Here is a 21,333-nt window from a genome sequence, read left to right as displayed (position 1 = left end):
TGGAATATGTTCACATTTGCATTTAAGACGAAATGGATAATATTTAGGGTAAACTCACCTATTATGTTCACACATGGTAATGCAGGTTCACCTAGAAATGTTCAGAACACAGCATCTTTTCACAATACAGGCATCTTATAATGGCTGCTTCTTGACACTTAGACACTATTTGCCACATGCAACAGCGTTTGAAGTACATTTTTGAAGGAGTTTATTCTTCTTCCTGTATTGTATCCACATTTTTGCCAAGCATATTGTGACAGCTGCACCGGGGTTCGAACACGTGTCCGACAGGGCGCGTGGCAGACGAAGCGTTGGTCGCTTAGGTGTAGCGAACGTACAGGGAGCGTCTGCATGCTGAGAGGGCAGAGGGGCAGTGTACTCGGCAACGCGGCGAGGGGAGGTTGCGCGCGCATCTGCTGCTTGCCGAGAAGGGAAGGAAGCAAATTGCTACGTGCGGAGTGAAGGGGGGGACGGACCCTCCCGAACAGAATCGTCCAGAAGTCCGTCGAAGTGGAAATATCCAGAACTCGAACTTTCTCGTCTACGTCGCTGTGGGTATAAATTACGGCACGCGAGTGAACTTGAAAGTCAGTCAGTAAGTCAGTGTTGTTACAGTCAATGGACAGCAAGCCAGCCAGTCTTGTGTACCGGAGTTCGACTTGAGTGTGTGCCCGCAATTGTGTGAGCATCCGAAGGCCTGAGTTCGAGTGCAGTGGACCGCAGTTGGAGGGACCTGAGTTCGAATACAGTGGACTGTCTCTGAAGGTCTGTGGTTCGAGATACTGTGAACTTGAGTGACTGATCTAGAAGAACTGAAAACTGACAGTTCTGATTTGTAAATAGTGCTTTGTGAACATTAGTAAAAATTAACAGTTCATTGTTCTCAATAATCCAAGTAAATAGTCTTTGTCGTCTGTGGAGTGCAAGAACGAATACTGTGTTACTGTGTGGAGAGCAAATCCCATTGTTGACGGGAGCAGAATTAAATTGTAGAGAGTGAAGAGTAATTGTTGAAATAATAAAAATTACATTGTTATTTAGTATAAAACTTACAATATATTAACATGTCTTGTAGAAGAGGAGAGCAGAACTGATGGTAAACAACTGAATGCAAATGTGAACATATTCCATTTCCAGATTTCTAACAAGGATGGAAGAAATTAGTTACCTCGCATCTAGTTCTGTCTGGAAAGAAGTGATGAAGTTGCGCGCAAGAACGACATGCAATCGAAGTACCCGCCATTAGTTTAAAAAACTTGCTAAATAACCGCGATTGGTCATGATTTACGACGGCCTACTCGATATTCAAGGTAGCATCAAGTCGGCCGTGGATTACGAGTTCTGCGTGTTTAGTCTAGATGGCGTAGAAGTTATATGTCAAAATATTACGAAGTGATGATGGTTGACTTTGGGTTAAATTAATTAAATTTTAATTTACAAGAGTTGAAGAAAGAAGTCGTTTCACAAGAATGACACTCGCATAATGATGTATGAAGTCTGAGTGTTTGAGTAATAATGCAACCGTTGAAAATGCCAATTCCGTAATTCTTATTAAATGAATACATTATTTTTTTCCGCGTTGGTTTACGGGTTTGCTCGGCTTTAACTTTGTTTTTTACATATTTTACACACACATTTTTTTTTTCGAAAATAGACCTACTGCAGTGGAAGCTGTCAAACTATTTGTCAATGGTTTGTGAATATTGAAAATATTCTCGTATTAATAGAAGCATTAGTCAGTGGTTGAGCATTTAGCGTTATAAATTAATATAATGTAGACCTATCAAAGACAAAAATAAGAGTCTATGTTCTATATGAGTGAAATTTCTATAATAAAAACGTCTATTTTTGATAGCAAACCTGACGACATAGAACAGAACTCCATATGATCAATGACAACAGGAATTCGGTTTTCGGTTGTTTTGTTGTTATTTTGAATACGTTTACAGTTACAATAAAGTTTTCATTAAAGTGAACTTTATTCCCGTTTGCAACAAGTTATCTTTATTTTTCAACGACCTGTGAAGCTGCGAAGGTTGTAAAGTGGATTGGACCCAATGGACTTTGCTTATCTACTGCTTAACCCTATTCGTAGTGAGAGTTGAGTGGAGATTTCCAATCGCCAGTTGCGTATGCAGTGCTCCACATAATGGACTCCTTCATTCTCAACAACAACAGGTACAGATAAATAAATTTATTACGCTCTATATATTTCTGGAATATTTAATTTACTTTATTTAACATATATTTATGTAATTCATATTGCACCTATCAAAAATGAGGTTACGTTCAGCTTCGACTTGTAGACCCTATGGTAATGTTATAGTCTACGTATTTCTGAGCATTGAAACAACGTGTTTAACGCTTCCAATATTATTTAATTATACATTTTAACAAAAACTAATTACATTTGATAAATTCACGCCTGCTACATAATAAGGGTAATTGCGACATCCAACATGTAATGCTATTGAAAGTTAATCTAAGTAGGCTATGCGCCCTGTCACATAATTAAAATTTTCTGTTTCTAGTGTGACGTGTATCTAAGATAATTTTATTTCTATATTCAGTATTGAGTAATTAATATTGCCATAGGACAGAAGAATATTTAACATGATACTAGTCTGTCTCCATTGTGACATGTTGATGTAGCTATGTGACTAAAATAATTTTATTCCTATACATATTCTGGTTCACTATCGTATTAAATGTTGCCCTAGGATTGAAGCGTATTTGGTAGTTAGGTAGTTCCAGTGATTTTGGAAGTAGAAATTAGATCTTTATTCCAGAAAAACGCAAAGTTTTCTAGAAGGCCTACCTATTTATATAACTGGCTTTCTGTGTAGGCCTATACAATTTTATGATGTAGACCTTTTTAATTCTCTAAAAGCCATTTGTAAGTAAGTTAGGCTAAACTTAACAAAATAGGATGCTTTGGCATGAAATAAATGTGGTTACTATGCAACTGAGAGTGAAGGAGAAAGTTAAAAAAAAAATTCTTAATGGTTTCTTGAATGTAGTGATGTGTAAGTAGTTTTCTAATGACATGAGTAGTTGTTCAACGCCAGGAAATTTTTTTTCTCAAGCTTTCTTATTTAGCTTTGTAAATTGTTATTTCTGTATTTTTTTCACTGCAGTTCTTGCACTGTCTTTTAAGTGATACATGGAACTGAACCACACTGGTGTGAACTGTTTAGGCGTAGATCTATGAAAAGGACTGATAGGGATTAGAATTTATTGGACAAGAGTGAATTCTGTGAATGAAGGGAAAATAGTTTTCATTTAGTATTTAGTAGCCTATTAGTATTTATTTATTTAACCTGGTAGAGATAAGGCCGTCAGGCCTTCTCTGCCCCTCTACTAGGGGATTACAACTATAACATGAACAATAAGATTACAATTAATATTAAATTTACAATTACAATTACAATAAAAATTAAAGTACGACAAGAATACCTGATTAATGAAAGCTAGACATTTTATCATAGAAGTTAAGAACAAAGAATATTTTTGTATTTACTAAATTACAAATTAAACCTACAATAACAAAATTCTATAGTGATGAAATTACCGGATATTGAAATATTTTGTGATAGATTAAGAGAACTATTTACAAGAAACCATGTCTGAACGAGTCTCAATTACTGACCAAGTGCCTAGTAAGTTTGCGTTTGAATTGAATTTTATTTCGACAGTCCCTGATGCTAGCAGGTAACGAATTCCAGAGTCTTGGGAGGGCTATTGTGAAAGAGGATGAGTATGAGGAGGTGCGATGGGATGGTATTGTTAGTATTGTTTCATGGCGAGAGCTTGTGTTCAGATTGTGGTGGGAAGAAAGGTAAGTGAAGCGAGACGACAGGTACGAAAGAATAGAAGAGTTCAAGATTTCGAAGAGAAGGAGAAGTGAATATAAATTTATTTTCTTATCTAGTTTAAGCCAACCTATTGCTTCCAGGAGTGGGGTGATGTGATCATATTTACGAACATTGCTTACAAAACGTACACACAAATTATGAGCACGTTGAAGTTTCGTTTTGTTGTCGCTGGAAAGGTCAGTGTGTGTTGGAAGAATAAACACCCAATAAATATGAAATTTGAGAAATAGGCTACTTTAAACTTAGATTAGACTTTCAAGATTTAGGTTTAATTTCTAATTTTCTCTGAAGATAAACTGTTACAAAATTTAGATTTGTTGCTGCGAAATGATTGGGTCACAAAACGTTTTTATATACAGTATACATTGGAATTTTAGTGTGCCTTGCTGTGTGTTAAGAGTATGTAATGAACCAGGAAGAGTATATACCACATACCGGTACATCAACATGTATGAAACCCTGTTAATTACGGGGTAAGAATATTGTCAAGAAATATTGTCACAGACCTATGTTTGGTATTAACCTAACTATTAATTCATATTTACTGTGTTTCAAACACAATCTTAAAATGTGCCTGCATAATTTTACATGTGTAAATAAAAATATTCACAAATTAGTTTTGCGTGTATTACATTTTATATATAAAAACTGCTTTGAATGAATCTAAAAGTTGTTGTTGTTTTCTAATGCCAGGCGTTCGACAATAAAGTCATTTGACCTCTTGCACTCCAATATTTTTCAAAGATATTATCATGGCCACCCACGAAGCACAGATTTTGAGGTGTTCTGAATCCATTTCTTGGTTTTAGTTGCACAATGGGCAGTTAGGGGACTGATATATTCCAATTCTATGCAGGTGTTTGGCCAAACAATCATGGTCTGTTGCCAATCTAAATGCAGCTACAGACGATTTTCGTGGTAATTCGGGAATTAACTGTGGATTATGATGCATAGAGTTCCATTTTTTCCCTTGAGATTGTGTTACCAAATTTTGTTTGTTGAAGTCTAAGTATGTAGACTTAATAAATCTTTTCACAGAGTAATACGTAGATTTAGTAACAGGTCTGTAAGTAGCAGTGCTGCCCTTCTTTGCTAAAGCATCCGCATTCTCGTTTCCCAGGATTCCACAATGGGATGGTATCCATTAGAATACAATTCTTTTATTGGGTGATATTAATTGAGAGAGCATTTTAGTTATTTCTGCTGTTTGAGGTGAAGGTGTGTGTTTAGAGACTATTGATAGAATAGCTGAATCTAAAAGTGCTTATCGTTATCATAAGTGAAATTTATACTTACTTACTTACTGGGTTTTAAGGAACCCGGAGGTTCATTGCCACCCTCACATAAGCCCGCCATTGGTCCCTATCCTCTATCATCATATCCCACCTTCCTCAAATCCATTTTAATATTATCTTCCCATCTACGTCTCGGCCTCCCTAAAGGTCTTTTTCCCTCCGGCCTCCCAACTAACACTCTATATGCATTTCTGGATTCGCCCATACGAGCTACATGCCCTGCCCATCTCAAACGTCTGGATTTAATGTTCCTAATTATGTCAGGTGAAGAATACAATGCGTGCAGTTCTGTGTTGTGTAACTTTCTCCATTCTCCTGTAACTTCATCCCTCTTAGCCCCAAATATTTTCCTAAGCACCTTATTCTCAAACACCCTTAATCTCTGTTCCTCTCTCAAAGTGAGAGTTCAAGTTTCACAACCATACAGAACAACTGGTAACCAGAACAACCACTGCCACCGGGTGTTTTACCACTGCCACCGGGTGCTTGCCCACTTGCAGTGTAAATAAATACACACATACATATAACTGTTTTATAAATTCTAACTTTTATAATTTTCGACAGCAGACTGGATGATAAAAGTTTCTCAACCGAATAATAACAGACATTTCCCATATTTATTCTGTGTTTAATTTCCTCCCGAGTATCATTTATATTTGTTACTGTTGCTCCCAGATACTTGAACTTCTCCACCTCTTCAAAAGATAAATTTCCAATTTTTATATTTCCATTTCGTACAATATTCTGGTCACGAGACATAATCATATACTTTGTCTTTTCGGGATTTACTTCCAAACCTATCTCTTTACTTGCTTCCAGTAAAATTCCCGTGTTTTCCCTAATCGTTTGTGGATTTTCTCCTAACATATTCACGTCATCCGCATAGACAAGCAGCTGATGTAACCTGTTCAATTCCAAACCCTCTCTGTTATTCTGGACTTTCCTAATGGCATACTCTAGAGCAAGTGAAATTTATACATGTCTGAAATTTAATATTCTGCAATGCAGTTCATTTCCTTTTCTAGAGATGTAGAGTGGAAGCAGCAGTGCACCACGCGAGGGAATATAAAATGTATGCACTTAGAATATTATTTTTCGTTTGATGGAGATCCAGTTGGCTGTCGTTGAGAGGAGAATCATTTTTGTTTTGGCAGGAATCATACTGATGATCCTGTAACAAGAGATGGTTATTCCATTAGCTCTGCTAGTTTAGTCGTTTCCTTTTCGGAATTTCTTTCACGGTGCTACAGTCACAGTTGACGTAAGAGAATTTTAACGTAACTAGTATGAAATAAGAGGAATCACACCGTATCACGTACCAGTCATCTTGTTCCCTGGTAGTTTTGTGGCATTATAAACCTGTTTTATTCTTATATCTGTGACCATAACGATCTTGTTAGATAGACTAGGTGTTTATTCCTGACAGTTTGAGAACAGGAAATTTTCCTGGCTTTGATGTCCGTTGACATCAGCAGAAGACTGCAGATGCATGGTTGAAGCCATGCAATGGAATCTTTAAAAATGCTAAGAATAGGGTGACCAGATGTCCCGTTTTTAACGGGATTGACCCTTTTTTCAGGCTCTTGTCTCCTGTCCCGATAAAAGTATGCTCGGGACTCAAATATTTATTTTTCTTTTAATTGATTTAATAAACACGTAAAATATTGATTAATTCTATGTTGTGTCCATCAGATGTCACCGTAATGAATTCAATAGAGACCATGTTAATCACAAAATGTCATTTCTATAGTTTCCTGAAGGAAAGACAAACCCTTCTAGAGTAAATTCACTCATCAAAGAAATATGATGCTGATTGTACAGTTCATCTTCATGAAGGATGTTAAAATAGTTAAAAGGTAATATGAGGCAAAAAAATTTTTTATGAAACAAGTTCAGAATATAGTGACATGAATATAATGTAAGGTCCAATTAACCCGGAGTTTTTTTAAACAAATACTGTAAGTTAACCTAATTAATCCAGACTAAGTTAGTTGCAATAAAAAAAATAGTTAACAATGACTTAAGCTAAGTATCCATGCTACTCTATTATGTATAATAGGCCTATAGTCTAGTTATTGTAAGCAGTGTAGTATTTATTACTTTAAAATAAAATAAATAGGTTGGGTCCTGCAACTAATGCTGAATAGATGATTGCGTTCACCTGATGACAAATAGATACTAGGAAGATTTGATGTTTCTTCTAGAATTAATGATAATTTGTTAAATCATTTTCAATTATTTGTAGTTGCGTTATTTCTTTTTCTTTTCCTTCTTCATTGTTTTCTCTTTTTTCATTATAATTGTTTACCTACCATTTATTAAAAAAATGCAATTATTGTCTTCTAGGTAGCCTCCACTTGGAGAAAGCTGAATAAATGAAGTTTATTAAAAATTATTATCGTTATTATTATTATTATTATTATTATTATTATTATTATTATTATTATTATTATTATTAACTGTTTTCATTTCCTTAAACATTCGTCCCTTACTTTTAACCTAGTTTAAAATAACTTAATACAGTGTTCATTCTGTGCAACTAAAACGGACTTGACGAGCTTAGTACAATTATTTTGTTTTAATTTAATTTATTCTCTATCTGTAAATCTACCAAATTGTTCTTTTTATTTTTACCATGGAAATTTCGACTTAAGTGTATTGGAAAAAGTGTAGCAGGCATGCAAAGTCACTTCGTAGAATTAATTTGGTGCAGTGCTCTTGAAAGATTACCGGCCTTAGGTTAATACAAATCCCCCTCCCTTTTTCTCCACGAAGCCATTTTCTAGCATTATAAGCTAAACAGTCAACTTTAACTTACGGGAACATCATTGAAGGAAAAGATTACCTAAGAACTGGCCCATTAAAAAAAATGTTAAGGAAACAGTTGACAGTGGATGTCTTACACAAGATTTTCCAGGCGGCGTTAAAGTGCTAATTACATCTAGAGGGTAAAACAAAAGATTTCAAGTTCTTGGTTTTATTGGCCGATTTCTGTACATGAAACTGGCGACTCTGCCATAACCTGTTCCAGCTGTGTGCAGGATTAAGGCCATTGGCGGCCTCAGGCCAAGAAAGAGTCTAAACTTAATTAGCGTGGTCTGTATTTAATTACGCTGGTAACAACTTTGTACTTTGTTTCCGCCATTTTACTTATCTTACTGTCCAGTGATAGAGATTTTGTCTGTACGCGTTTCATTGGAGTTAGGTTTTTTATTGTTTATGCGATGTTGGAGGATTGCCCACAGAGGAGAGTTTTAAGGAGTTTCTTTTCAAGTGTTGGTACTCGATAAATTTGTTCCGGTCACGTAAGACAGTGTAATCACTGTCTAGTATATACCGTCACGAAGCTTGAGTTTATGACGGTACTAGGAACAGTAGACTGTGCCGGTACTGTTTCACATTGTATGTGATGAAGCGATAGTAGCAATCCTAGTGGTTAGCAACTATCTATGGATGCATATTTACTACGTATTGAGCTTCGTGACTGTATATACTAGACTATGGTATAATGTTCAGCATTGTGATAAATTCCAGCCTTAGCTAAATCAATTGAACTTATCACTGAAGAGGAACTGTGTTCATTTCCGGGAAGGTCCTTTGAGATTCTTGATGGACAGAGCGATTATAGGGCAGATTTTGTCGGAATAATAATAATAATAATAATAATAATAATAATAATAATAATAATAATAATAAGAATAATAATAATGTATTGAGCAAGATTGTTGCATGGTAGTAGAAAGAAGGAAACTTGAAAATTGAAATTCTTACAGGATCCAGTTGAGGAGAATAGAAATAATTATTTCAATGAAAGACGGGAAGCAAGTCGTACACTTAGGAATAAAAAAGAGAGATTACTTGAAGGAAAAACTGAATGAGGTAGAAACAAATAGTAAGAATAAAAACATTCGAGATTTATATAAGGGTATAAAGGAATTTAAGAACGGATATCAGCCAAGGGTAAACGTGATCAAGGATGAGAATGGTGACTTGCTTGCAGACTCTCCATCAATCCTAAACAGATGGATAAACTATTTTGCGCAACTACTAAATGTGCATAGGGCAAGTAGAAATGATCGGGACGAAATTGAAATACAAACTGCTGAGCCATTTATATCCGAGCCCACGCTTTCAGAAGTCGAAATTGCGATAGAAAATCTGAAAAAGTACAAGTCTCCAGGTATCGATCAAATTCCAGCAGAATTAATACAAGAGGGTGGAAGTGCATTATATAGCGAAATTTATAAACTTGTACTTGCTATTTGGGAAAAGGAAATTGTACCAGAACAATGGAAGGAGTCCATAATTGTACCTATTTTTAAAAAGGGGGACAAAACCAACTGTGGTAACTTTCGAGGAATATCATTTTTGTTGACGTCGTACAAAATTTTGTCCAATATTCTTTTGAGAAGATTAACTCCGTACGTAGATGAAATTATTGGGGATCATCAGTGCGGTTTTCGGCGTAATAGATCGACTATTGATCAGATTTTTTGTATTCGACAGATAATGGAGAAAAAATGGGAGTATAAGGGTACAGTACATCGGTTATTCATAGATTTCAAAAAGGCATATGACTCGGTTAAGAGGGAAGTATTATATGGTATTCTTATTGAATTTGGTATTCCCAAGAAACTAGTTCGATTAATTAAAATGTGTCTCAGTGAAACATACAGCAGAGTCCGTATAGGTCAGTTTCTATCTGATGTTTTTCCAATTCACTGCGGGCTAAAGCAGGGAGATGCACTATCACCTTTTCTTTTTTTAACTTCGCTTTAGATTATGCCATTAGGAAAGTTCAGGATAACAGGCAGGGTTTGTAATTGAACGGGTTACATCAGCTTCTTGTCTATGCGGATGACGTGAATATGTTAGGAGAAAATACACAAACGATTAGGGAAAACACGGAAATTTTACTTGAAGCAAGTAAAGCGATCGGTTTGGAAGTAAATCCCGAAAAGACAGAGTATATGATTATGTCTCGTGACCAGAATATTGTACGAAATGGAAATATAAAAATTGGAGATTTATCCTTCGAAGAGGTGGAAAAATTCAAATATCTTGGGGCAACAGTAACAAATATAAATGACACTCGGGAGGAAATTAAACGCAGAATAAATATGGGAAATGCGTGTTATTATTCGGTTGAGAAGCTCTTATCATCCAGTCTGCTGTTAAAAAATCTGAAAGTTAGAATTTATAAAACAGTTATATTACCGGTTGTTCTGTATGGTTGTGAAACTTGGACTCTCACTCTGAGAGAGGAACAGAGATTAAGGGTGTTTGAGAATAAGGTGCTTAGGAAAATATTTGGGGCTAAGCGGGTTGAAGTTACAGGAGAATGGAGAAAGTTACACAACGCAGAACTGCACGCATTATTCTTCACCTGACATAATTAGGAACATTAAATCGAGCAGGGCATGTAGCACGTATGGGCGAATCCAGAAATGCATATAGGGTGTTAGTTGGGAGACCGAAGGGAAAAAGACCTTTAGGGAGGCCGAGACGTAGTTGGGAGGATAATATTAAAATGGATTTGAGGGAGGTGGGATATGATGATAGAGACTGGATTGATCTTGCTCAGGATAGGGACCAATGGCGGGCTTATGTGAGGGCGGCAATGAACCTCGGGTTCCTTAAAAGCCAGTAAGTAAGTAAGTAAGTAATGTATTGAGCTCTTTTACAACAATTTAAAATTATATACCGGTAATTTATAATTGCCTAGCTCACTCCGAAAAAAAGCCAAAGTTGTGCTCGGGAGTGTTCTTGGAAAGGTAAAAGCAAAAATATACAGTCTTGATGGTGAAAAAGTTTAAGTATTGAAGAGCGATTCACACCAGTAAATTTGTATGTGTGCTGTCTCCTTTGAGTTCAAGTCGGGCGGTTGTATGTCTCTCTTCGTGCCGTCTCCGTACCGTTTGTCCCGGTGAGCAGTCGGTAACATGCTGGAGGATGGGGGTGGGGAGGCTCGGTTCAATTCCCAGTCAGGTGGGGATTTTTAATTGTTTTGATATAACATCGCTAATTTTTATACAATCTGTTACTTGTCTGCATTCAATTTTTTTAAACAGTGGAACAACTTATATCCAGTACCTGTGCGTTAATACTTGGCTGTACGTGGAGAATAAAAGACCATAATTATATATGAATAACGACCAGTTAGAGATAAAAAAAGAACTATGAATATATATTATTAAAATATTACCACAAAGACGAAACCGAGTATTAGTCAAATATTATGTTATTTCTGTGCCACCAATTGAATCTAAGCGTAATACCGAATCTGGTCTAAGACATAGCTCCAATTTCTGCCTAAGACTATACAATTAGTTTATTAATTTATCGCCCTCGCCAAACATTAATGGAATTTGGAGCGAGTGTTGTTGGGAGTCCACCTGTATGTAGGCAACAGTTTCACACGACTGTCCACAAGTAGCATATATACAGGGGCTCTTCGATGATTGAAGCAAAGATATTATATTCCGTTCATTAGCCACACTTAAACCTAGCATCAAATTGTATTTATTTATCCTAATTCCAGTACCCTAATCGCTATATAGATGTTAACACGCTATCATAGAGATTATCTCAAATCTCTTGTCATTTTTTTTAACTCGTAATACACAATACTTGTATATCGTTAGTAATAAGGGCGCAAATAGCCATAGATGCTGACGCGCCCTTTTTAAACCTCACTAACTAACTCGTTAGTAATAATACATTACTTCTGTTATTTAATAGTAACAAATGACGGCATAATTCACTTACATATCTTCCGAAAACAAGCGTTTTATGAGTTAACATTGTAGTTATCATAGTAATTGCTATCTAGCTGACAGTGCGTTGCGTCGATATGCATGTGCTTTAACCTATATTCCATGGTATACAAAGGTTTTGGTGTCGCGACCTCTGTTCAAATATAGAACCGTTTATTCTTTCTGCAAATATGTGAAATACATGGATTTTCAAAAGTGTCACATAGGCCTAATTGCAATTAAAATTGAATGAAGCAGTTTTGGACTAGAAGCATAGTCACGTCAAACCTTGTATTTAGAAAGGAATTTTTATGAAGACTATTTTTTGCGATTATTGTTGTGTGAGTTATGACGTAATTGAACAGATTTAAATGGCGCCGTATAGTTTTTAATATCATCTGAAAGATCATGTTTTTTTTTGTATCGCTCTGTGATTTTCTTTATAATGTTTATGGTTACTATGCAAAACGATAGTTGTAACTAGCGAAGTACGAGTACAGTAAAATAACATTATAACTTAATCCTAGGGACCTCTGAAACTACTATACTTCCTTATAATTATAGTGAAATTTCACTACATCCAAATCGTTTCTTGTCTAACGAAAAAAAATATATATATATATATATATATATATATATATAACATGCTTGTTCATTTACCTCTAATTACGCCGTGTAAATTCTAAATATTTTGCATGTAGGTTTGGAAAAATGCCTTTAAATAAAATAGAAAGCTAACTTGCATTACATTTCAAAAGAAAAAATTTAAAGAAAGTTTAGGAAAAGTATAACATTAAAGTTTTATGAAATACTAGGTGTTACGTTGTTTGGGAAGCCATGTTGTGGTTATTATTTATTTAACCTGGTAGAGATAAGGCCATCAGGCCTTCTCTTCCCCTCTACCAGGGGATTACAACCACAATATTAAGAATACAATTACAATTAATATTAAATTTACAAATACAATAAACATCAAAGTACTAAAAGATAAACTGATTAATAAAAGCTAGACAGTTAATTGTAAAGTTAAGAAGAGAGGAGCATTTCTTTTATTGATTAAGTAAAAATTAAACCTACTGTACGCAGTAAGATTAGTGAGCTGTGATTGGAGGAGCCATGTTATGAGATTAGTGAGCTGTGATTGGTGGAAGGATACTAAATGGGGAGAACAAGGGAATAACTATGAAAAAAAACTAACACAAAATTCTGAGACATCTGCGTCACAGTAGACCTACTATATTAGCTAGATATTAATGAGCATATGACCACTATGCAATTGCAATATTATTATAATTAAAAGTCCTGTATTTGGTTACTTTGAGTACAAGTTATGTGTACATGGATCATACTAGCTTCGCCCCGTTTCGTTTGTTTACATCTGCTTATTCATGCGTCTGTCTGTATAAGCACTGAACAATAGGAATACAAAACAGGAACAGGTACAAAATATACTGTCTCTTGGATTTAATAACAAACTAATATTTATTTAAAGCCACCTTATGGGCAACTGAAGATTATTCTCACAATAAGTAAACCGCATCTAGATTCTTTGTTTCGTAATATATTTTTCGTCCAAAATCAAAACCAATGCTCTTTATTTTTTTCGTATTTACAGAGTTTTGAATATTTAAATTGCACATTTTGAAAGAAATAGATTATCAAAGTGAAAATGAGTTTAGAAGTATGACAAGTTGTTGAAAGAATTGAAATTTCAATAACCACAATTCAAAATCAGATAATAATTTTGATTGTTCCGATATAAATTGCAGTTGTTCAGTTATTAATGAAGTTAATGAGGTAATAATCATTTAAAATGGTTAATCATATTCATTATATTTGTAATAAGTTACGTAAAACATTATAATATTACTTTGTTGTTCAGAGAAATATTTTGTCAATTGAATGTTTACATATAATTTATTTAGCATTATTTCAATCTATATTTATGTATGGTATTATAGGTTGGGGTGGAACATATAAATCCAACCTTTATCCGTTAATTTTACTACATAAAAAGTATTAAAAAATAAAAATTTGTTTAAAAAAGCAGAAAGATTACCCAACTGAATTGTTATTTAAACATTTCGAAGTTTCAGCATTAAACAAATGTATTATTTTATTTTATTAAAATATTTTCACAGAAATCTTATTAACGTAACATAAATATAGAACTAAAAATATGAATTCTCTGCGTTTGTCTGAACCTAAATGTAAAACCAATGCAGCTTTTTATTATAGCATGAGTCAAGGTTCTAGATTATTAAACAAATGTTATTCTAATATTATTTTAACCACTAATCCTCTCCAAATTAATACAAAAAAATGAATTGGATTTGTAATTTGGGTTTAAAGATATTTAACATTTTTTAATTTGTAATTTATTCACTCTCAATTTTATTTTTGTTTGTATTGGAATCCCCTCCTGAGCACGAGTCTTCCTCATTCAGAAGTGGGCTAGTTTATATTATATTAACTTGTATTCATTTGAAATTTATTAACAATAAAATAAATAAATAAATAAATAAATAAATAAATAAATAAATAAATAAATAAATAAATAAATATTGAAATGAATAAAACATATCTCGGCCGTGATATCTCATATTTGGTTCATTTATGTTTGTTTGTAGGTTTTTTTGTCTCCGTCTGTTAATGCTAGGTTTTAGAAATTCATTATGAACAAATAAATGAACGAGCGAATGAATGGCGGAAATTACAATATATTAAATCACAATAAAAATAAAATTATTTACACTGACTACTCGCTTCTTGTTTTGTTTCGACAAGTTTACTGCTACCTGAACTGTATGTCTGGGATTCAGTGTCACTGACCTATACTTCATACTCAGTTACATTGTTGCGGGTTGCATGGTGACTATAGGTAATTCACAGGGAAAGGATTTATATGTAAATACATATTTACTTATAAAGCTAATATAATTTATATTTTGCATTATCTTTATGTTTCACAATGTGTAGGGTTGAAAAATCCTACTTTTATTTTCCATATTTTTCCATATTTTAGAGTTTAGTACATATTTTCGTTAATTTCCATATATTTTCCATATTTCATATAAAACAGTCCATATTATATTAGGTTTAACAATAAAACAAAACAAAATTCCATTAACTTTTAAAAATACATTTCAACAATAGAGATTTAAACACATGTTCAGTAATCCCTTTAACATCAGAGTTATTTGAAAATTAGCAGTCCTATCAACAATGGGAAAGTAAGTTACAAAACTGTATTAATTTAATTTAAAATTTTTAACAGACTTCAGTTGTGCAGCTCAACAGTTAAATGCCAGTCAGAGTACACATAGGTTCAGTTTTGTAAATCATACTATAAAGACGGTAAATATGCCAAAAGTACGTCATTCAGTCAATTTAAAATCAAAACTAACAAGTTACATTTCAGAATTTAAAGAAGATGGTTTATCAACTGACAATAAAATATTATTTTGTAATTTGTGTCAGTGTGCAGTATCATCTACACAAAAGTTCCTGGTGCAACAACACATTACAACTAGTAAACATCAGGCCAACAAACAACTAAATTCCAAGCAGAGACAATTGTTTTTAACACAACCAACAACATCGAATGTAAGATCTGAGTTTAACATCGACCTGTGCCGTTCTCTCATCTCTGCTGATATTCCTCTCTACAAACTAAAGAATAAGGTCTTCAGGGAATTCCTTGAAAAATATACTCAACATACAATCCCGGATGAGTCAACACTTAGGAAGACGTATGCTCCATCCATCTACGATGAGACAATACAGAAGATAAGAGATGAAATTAAAGATAGTTCAATTTGGGTTTCCATTGATGAGACTCCCGACAAAGAAGGTAGACTTGTTGGTAATGTAGTTATCGGTTTGTTAAGTGAACAATATTCTGAACGAATTCTTTTACATTGTGATGTTCTAGAAAAGTGCAATAACAAAACTATAGTTAAACTGTTCAACGAAGCTATGGGTATCCTGTGGCCAAAGGGTATTATGTACGATAATGTGTTATTCTTTATTAGCGATGCTGCCCCTTATATGGTCAAAGCTGGACAAGCATTATCTGTTGTATATCCTAAATTGACTCATTTTACTTGTGTGGCGCATGCATTTCATCGTGTGGCAGAAGTGGTCAGAGACAATTTCCCTAAAGTAGATTTGTTGATTTCATCAGTGAAAAAAGTATTTCTCAAAGCTCCCAGTAGAGTTAACGTGTTGAAAGAAATGTACCCTGAAATTCCATTGCCACCAAAGCCAATTTTAACTAGATGGGGTACATGGCTAGAAGCAGTTGAATATTATGCCGAACATATAGACTCTATTAACAATGTTCTCCTTGCATTGGACTCTGAAGATGCAGTCTCAATTGATACTGCGAAAACAGTTACCTGTGACATAAGTGTGAAGAATGACTTAGCTCACATTCAGCATACATTTTCATGCATCATAAAAACGCTCAAAAGTCTCCAAAATAGGCACCTTTCACTATCTGAAAGTTTTGAAATTATAAATAGTACTGTGGAACAACTGAATCGTGGTAGAGGTAAAGTTGCAGATGCAGTAAGAGCTAAGGTGGACACTGTACTTTCAAAAAACCCTGGATATGAAGAACTACAAAAGGTTGTTGCTGTGATGAGTGGTGAATCAACAGTGAAGATTAACTTGGACTTATCCCCAGCAGACATTGTGAAATTGAATTATGTACCAGTTACTTCTTGTGACGTCGAACGCTCTTTTAGTCAGTATAAATCTATCCTCAGAGACAATAGAAGAAGATTCACTTTTCAGCACTTGAAAGAAATGTTTGTAACCTATTGTTATGGTAACAGACAATAAAAATTGTGTTTTGTTGAAACTACATTGGAAGATAAGGTACGTCCATTATATTTTTTGTTTAGTTTGATTAAAATGTACCAATATTTAACGTACATAGTCATTTTTTTTATAATTTTAAGTCCATATTTAATTCCATATTTTGGTAAAAATCCATATTTAATTCCATATTTTGGTAAAAATAACTACATATATATTTACATATTTCATATATTTTTAGTCCATATAAATCCGTTCCCTGGAATTAAACACAGGACTCTAGTTATAATATAGGTAAAATATGCCCCTATTTGCTAACAAATTGTATCCTACATTAAAAATATTTTTCTTTAAAAAAAAAAGTAGATTTTTTTTTTCGGCAAGGCAGTGAAGTTCGTTATATTGAAATATTTCGCTATACTGGAGAATTAGCACGGTCACTTTGAACCGTGCCGTTACGTTTACCACCAAATTTAAGTAAATACACAATGTCACCAACATAAAAACATGACGTTGGTGTGTGGCGTAGTTGGCGGGAGAAATTTTTTCTCTCTCTCTACCTCCTTCGTTCTGAACATTATTGAGAGATAGCACCACTGTTAGCGACAATGTGTATTTGCGTAAATATTGCGAGTAAATTATGACGAGTGCCTTAGATGAGAGGCTCGGGACAGAAACAGTTTTGCTGTAGCGCATGCGCGGACCTCTCATGCAGTGGGAGCATGATCCTTACTTGAATTTATTTTTGCGTGTACTTGCAGATTAAATGATTGAGATCCCTTCTTGCTCCGGTTACAGGCCTTGCATTTACGAAGTTATGTTATGTTAGGTTAGCTTAGATTAGCTTAGCTTAGATTAGCTTTGGTTAGGTTAGATTAGCTTTGGTTAGGTTAGATTAGCTTTGGTTAGGTTAGGTTAGGTTAGGTTAGGTTAGCTTTGGTTAGGTTAGGTTAGCTTTGGTTAGGTTAGCTTGATTTGATTCGTTCATGTAGTAGTTAAAATTATATAATATGACAGTTTTTGATTCGTAATATTGTTAAAAAATAATAGGCCTATATGAAAGCGGTGAATAATTTCATGGTCCTTAAATGTTTTTTTTCGTAAAAGGCTAGGTATTTTTCTATAGGCCAGAAATAAAACAGCAACGCCGTCATAATTACGTACTTTACGCTTTGGCGAACATTAACCGGAAATTTACTTTCCGTCATTTTAATTGTATTCCGTGAAACACACCTTTTTTCCTGTTAATTTCCTCGTGATAACCTAGTTTATTATCTTATTACATCTTCATTTTCTTTTAATGCATTAAAAAAACCGCCGTTGTACTACATAAAACCTTGAACTTGACTAATGGAGTGAATTATTTAAGAATATAGTCGCGAATTTGACTACCACCATTTCGATTATATTTTGTTTGATACGGCTCGGTACGGCCCGGTGACTAGTGGCCAGCGAGTAAAGTCGACTATCGATATTGGTCTGCCGTGCGTATTATCTAGTTGTTCCAAATATTTTAACTTAAATTATATGGAAAAAAGGCAGAGAACAGTAAATCATTTGGTAATACTGAATATTACATAGGTTACATTATACTGGTGTTCGTTAACGACATTTACTGTAATACATACGGAGTAATAAGCTGACTGTGTACAAAAAGTCTTCACGAAACACGATTGTTCTCATTTGAATTAGTATAAATTTACTTATAATTCTTATAATGTAAAGTTTCACTCCATACTAAGCCACCGACGTAGCTTAGTCGGCTAAGGCGCTTGCCTGCCGATCCGGAGTTGCGTTCGGGCGCGGGTTCGATTCCCGCTTGGGCTGATTACCTGGTTGGGTTTTTTCCGAGGTTTTCTCCAACCATAAGGCAAATATCAGGTAATCTATGAGGAATCCTCGGCCTCATATCTGCAAATATCATCTCGCTATCATCAGTCCCATCGACGCTAAATAACCTAGTAGTTGATACAGCGTCGTTAAATAACCAAGTAAAATAAAATAAAATCACTCCATACTTTTTTTGAAACACGTCCTTGCATTAAAAATTTTCAGAAAATTAAGAATTGAATGGGTCAATGTTTGAAAGTACTGTATGTGGTAATGATAAGGATCGTTTTGTATATACGGATGTGCAGTTTGAATCGCTTCCCCTGCTGAAGCCCTCAGTGGACTTCGGTCTGTTTCCTCATCAGATCTCAAAGTACTGGACTTGGACCCCGATGTTTCATGAAATCATGACTGACCTCGGGACAAAGCACTTGTGCCGTCAAAGCCAGCACGTGTGAAAAAATCTCATGTTCAAGCGAGTCGATTGCTATAACATGTGTTAAATTAGAAACCAATTCAAGTGCAACATACAAACTGTAAAATTAACTGTTGTCAGTAATTCACGATTGATAGAAATCTTGTTTTAGTTCATAGTATGAGAAATCCATCGGGATACTGATGAAATTGACTGGTATAGTGCCAAACATGAGACAGTATTGCCAACTTGGTTATTTTCCGAGTAAATATGTTTTCTTTTTTTAATAACATTTAGTTGGGAAAGTATCAATTTAGTTGCTATTAGAAAACCTAGTCATCTTAAAATGTCTAGTTGAAATCTAGTTTTTTTTTTTTGTGCTTGTGCAAAAATCTCATGTTCAAGCGTGTCGATTGCTATAACATGTGTTAAATTATAAACCGATTCAAGTGCATCATATAAAGAAGAGCGTTAGTCTTTAAACCACAAACCGTGGAAGTAACTGTTTAAGTCAGTAATTCACGATTGATTGAAATCTTGTTTTAGGATCATAGTATGAGAAATGTCTCGGGATACTGATGAAAATGACTTATATTGGCGAACATGAGACATATTGTCAACTTGGTTGTTTATAATATTAGGCCTACATTTGATATTTTAAAACATTGATATTGTTATGTACCGCCTGATGATCGCCCAAGAGGGATAAAACGTTCGTATTTTTAACAAATTCATAACAAATGTTATATAAATATATTTAAGACAGTTATACTATGTAACTTGTTTTTTGTATATTTTGATTGTTAAGTCATTAAGATTCATAATTATAGAAACTTGATATAAGTTATACATTACATTGTAATTTTGCGAAGGCTTTGGAGTAATATTGCTCTAAATTTTCAATGCAAAATATATTGTATTTACAATTTAAAAAATATGACCGTGCAAAAAATGTTGTACAATACACGGTTGTGAAGTGCATTACAAAATCTCGGAAACTGAAAAATGAGCAGAGCGAGTTTTTCAAACTTTTCCTCGATTTTGTGAAAAGCACTTCGTAATATAGTCTACTATTAGACGTCTGAAGTTGTTTTCAGAACGCTGAAAGAATTTGCTTAATTGAATGTATTACGTAAAAAATTAATGGAATTGTGCTCAAAATTGCAATGTGACGTAATACAAAAATATCTTATTGCCTGTTTCGTATTGAGAGTGACCTAGTTAACGTAACGAGGCGGCTAACTTATGAACGGGTCGTGACCCCCTGCCCCGAGAAATTGCTTCGACTTAACCAGGGAAAATGACAACCGTAGTTTCTCCTGGCGTTCGTGTTACACATATTGTAACGGCTTCTACATAAAGCACGTAACAACAGGTTGAGATATTATGGAAGAAGAAGAATAGCTGAGTGCTCAGTTATTTTATATTTTAACTGGAATGTAGAAAGAGTAAAGTAATTAATCACCATCATGTTCACTACCACCATCAACACCACCACTTATCTGAAGACATTTATACAGGGTGTGGCATAGGAACCAAGTGTTTTTAAAATAATCATAAAATAGTTTTTGTTTTCAACACAATTTATTGGTAGAACAAAATTTGTGACAACGTACCATTTCAATTATGAGCAGAAAATTATATCTGGCATGTGATGTCCATCTGCGTTGACGCATTGTTGAAGTTGCTGACGAAAATTGCCTATTCTTACCAGGAGATCTCAGTTGATTTGGGTGATGTGTTGACGTATTGCGTCCTTCAATTCATCTAATATTCTGTTAACGGCTCCATTAAGCTGCAATGGGCTTCATCACTCATTGCAATCATCATTTTTTCATACTGCTCGTGGAGTGCAAGCATTCCCTGTGCGAAATTCACTGTTGGAGGTAACCCCTTACATTGAATTTCTGCACAACCAACCATCTTGTATGGATGTAAATGTAAATCGTCATGCAAAATCCGTCTTACCGTACGATTGTTGATTCCAAGTGCAGCTGAATGTTCTGCGTTGGGGGCCGGGCGGTTTATTCTTCAGTATTGCGCCTTTTGTTCCAAGATTAATCCAACATAAGATTGTGTCACGCGCAGGAACAGAATTATTGCGATTAATATTGAATCTGTAGCAAAACTCACGCCGTACCATGGCCACCGACTCGCCATTCCTAAGAAAACAATCATACGAAAACATGTGTCCACTGCTCCATGATGCCGACTGCAGGTTCTTTTTTTTTTTTTTACATTGGGGAATTTCATTGAAGTGAATTTGTTTATGGCTGGCAGAGTAACTATCTCATGCCCCCATGTTTTAAAGTTGCTAGAGCTGAGACGAGATGTTA

The 21,333-nt window shown here is 34.6% G+C and overlaps 1 protein-coding gene across 1 annotated transcript in view; it reads left to right on the top strand.

Annotated features, from left to right (window-relative positions):
- Positions 1–1,643: 1,643 nt before the first annotated feature.
- LOC138694987 (ATP-binding cassette sub-family G member 4-like) overlaps positions 1,644–21,333 on the top strand; it is a 173,418-nt gene continuing 153,728 nt past the window's right edge. Inside the window, exon 1 of the mRNA XM_069819232.1 lies at positions 1,644–2,181. Coding sequence (XP_069675333.1) covers positions 2,153–2,181 — 29 coding nt within the window. The 5' untranslated portion in view covers positions 1,644–2,152. The remainder of the gene's footprint in view (positions 2,182–21,333) is intronic.

The sequence above is a fragment of the Periplaneta americana genome, chromosome 2 (assembly GCF_040183065.1).
Source record: "Periplaneta americana isolate PAMFEO1 chromosome 2, P.americana_PAMFEO1_priV1, whole genome shotgun sequence".
Classification (NCBI taxonomy): domain Eukaryota; kingdom Metazoa; phylum Arthropoda; class Insecta; order Blattodea; family Blattidae; genus Periplaneta; species Periplaneta americana.
This window is presented reverse-complemented; position numbering and strand designations above follow the sequence as displayed.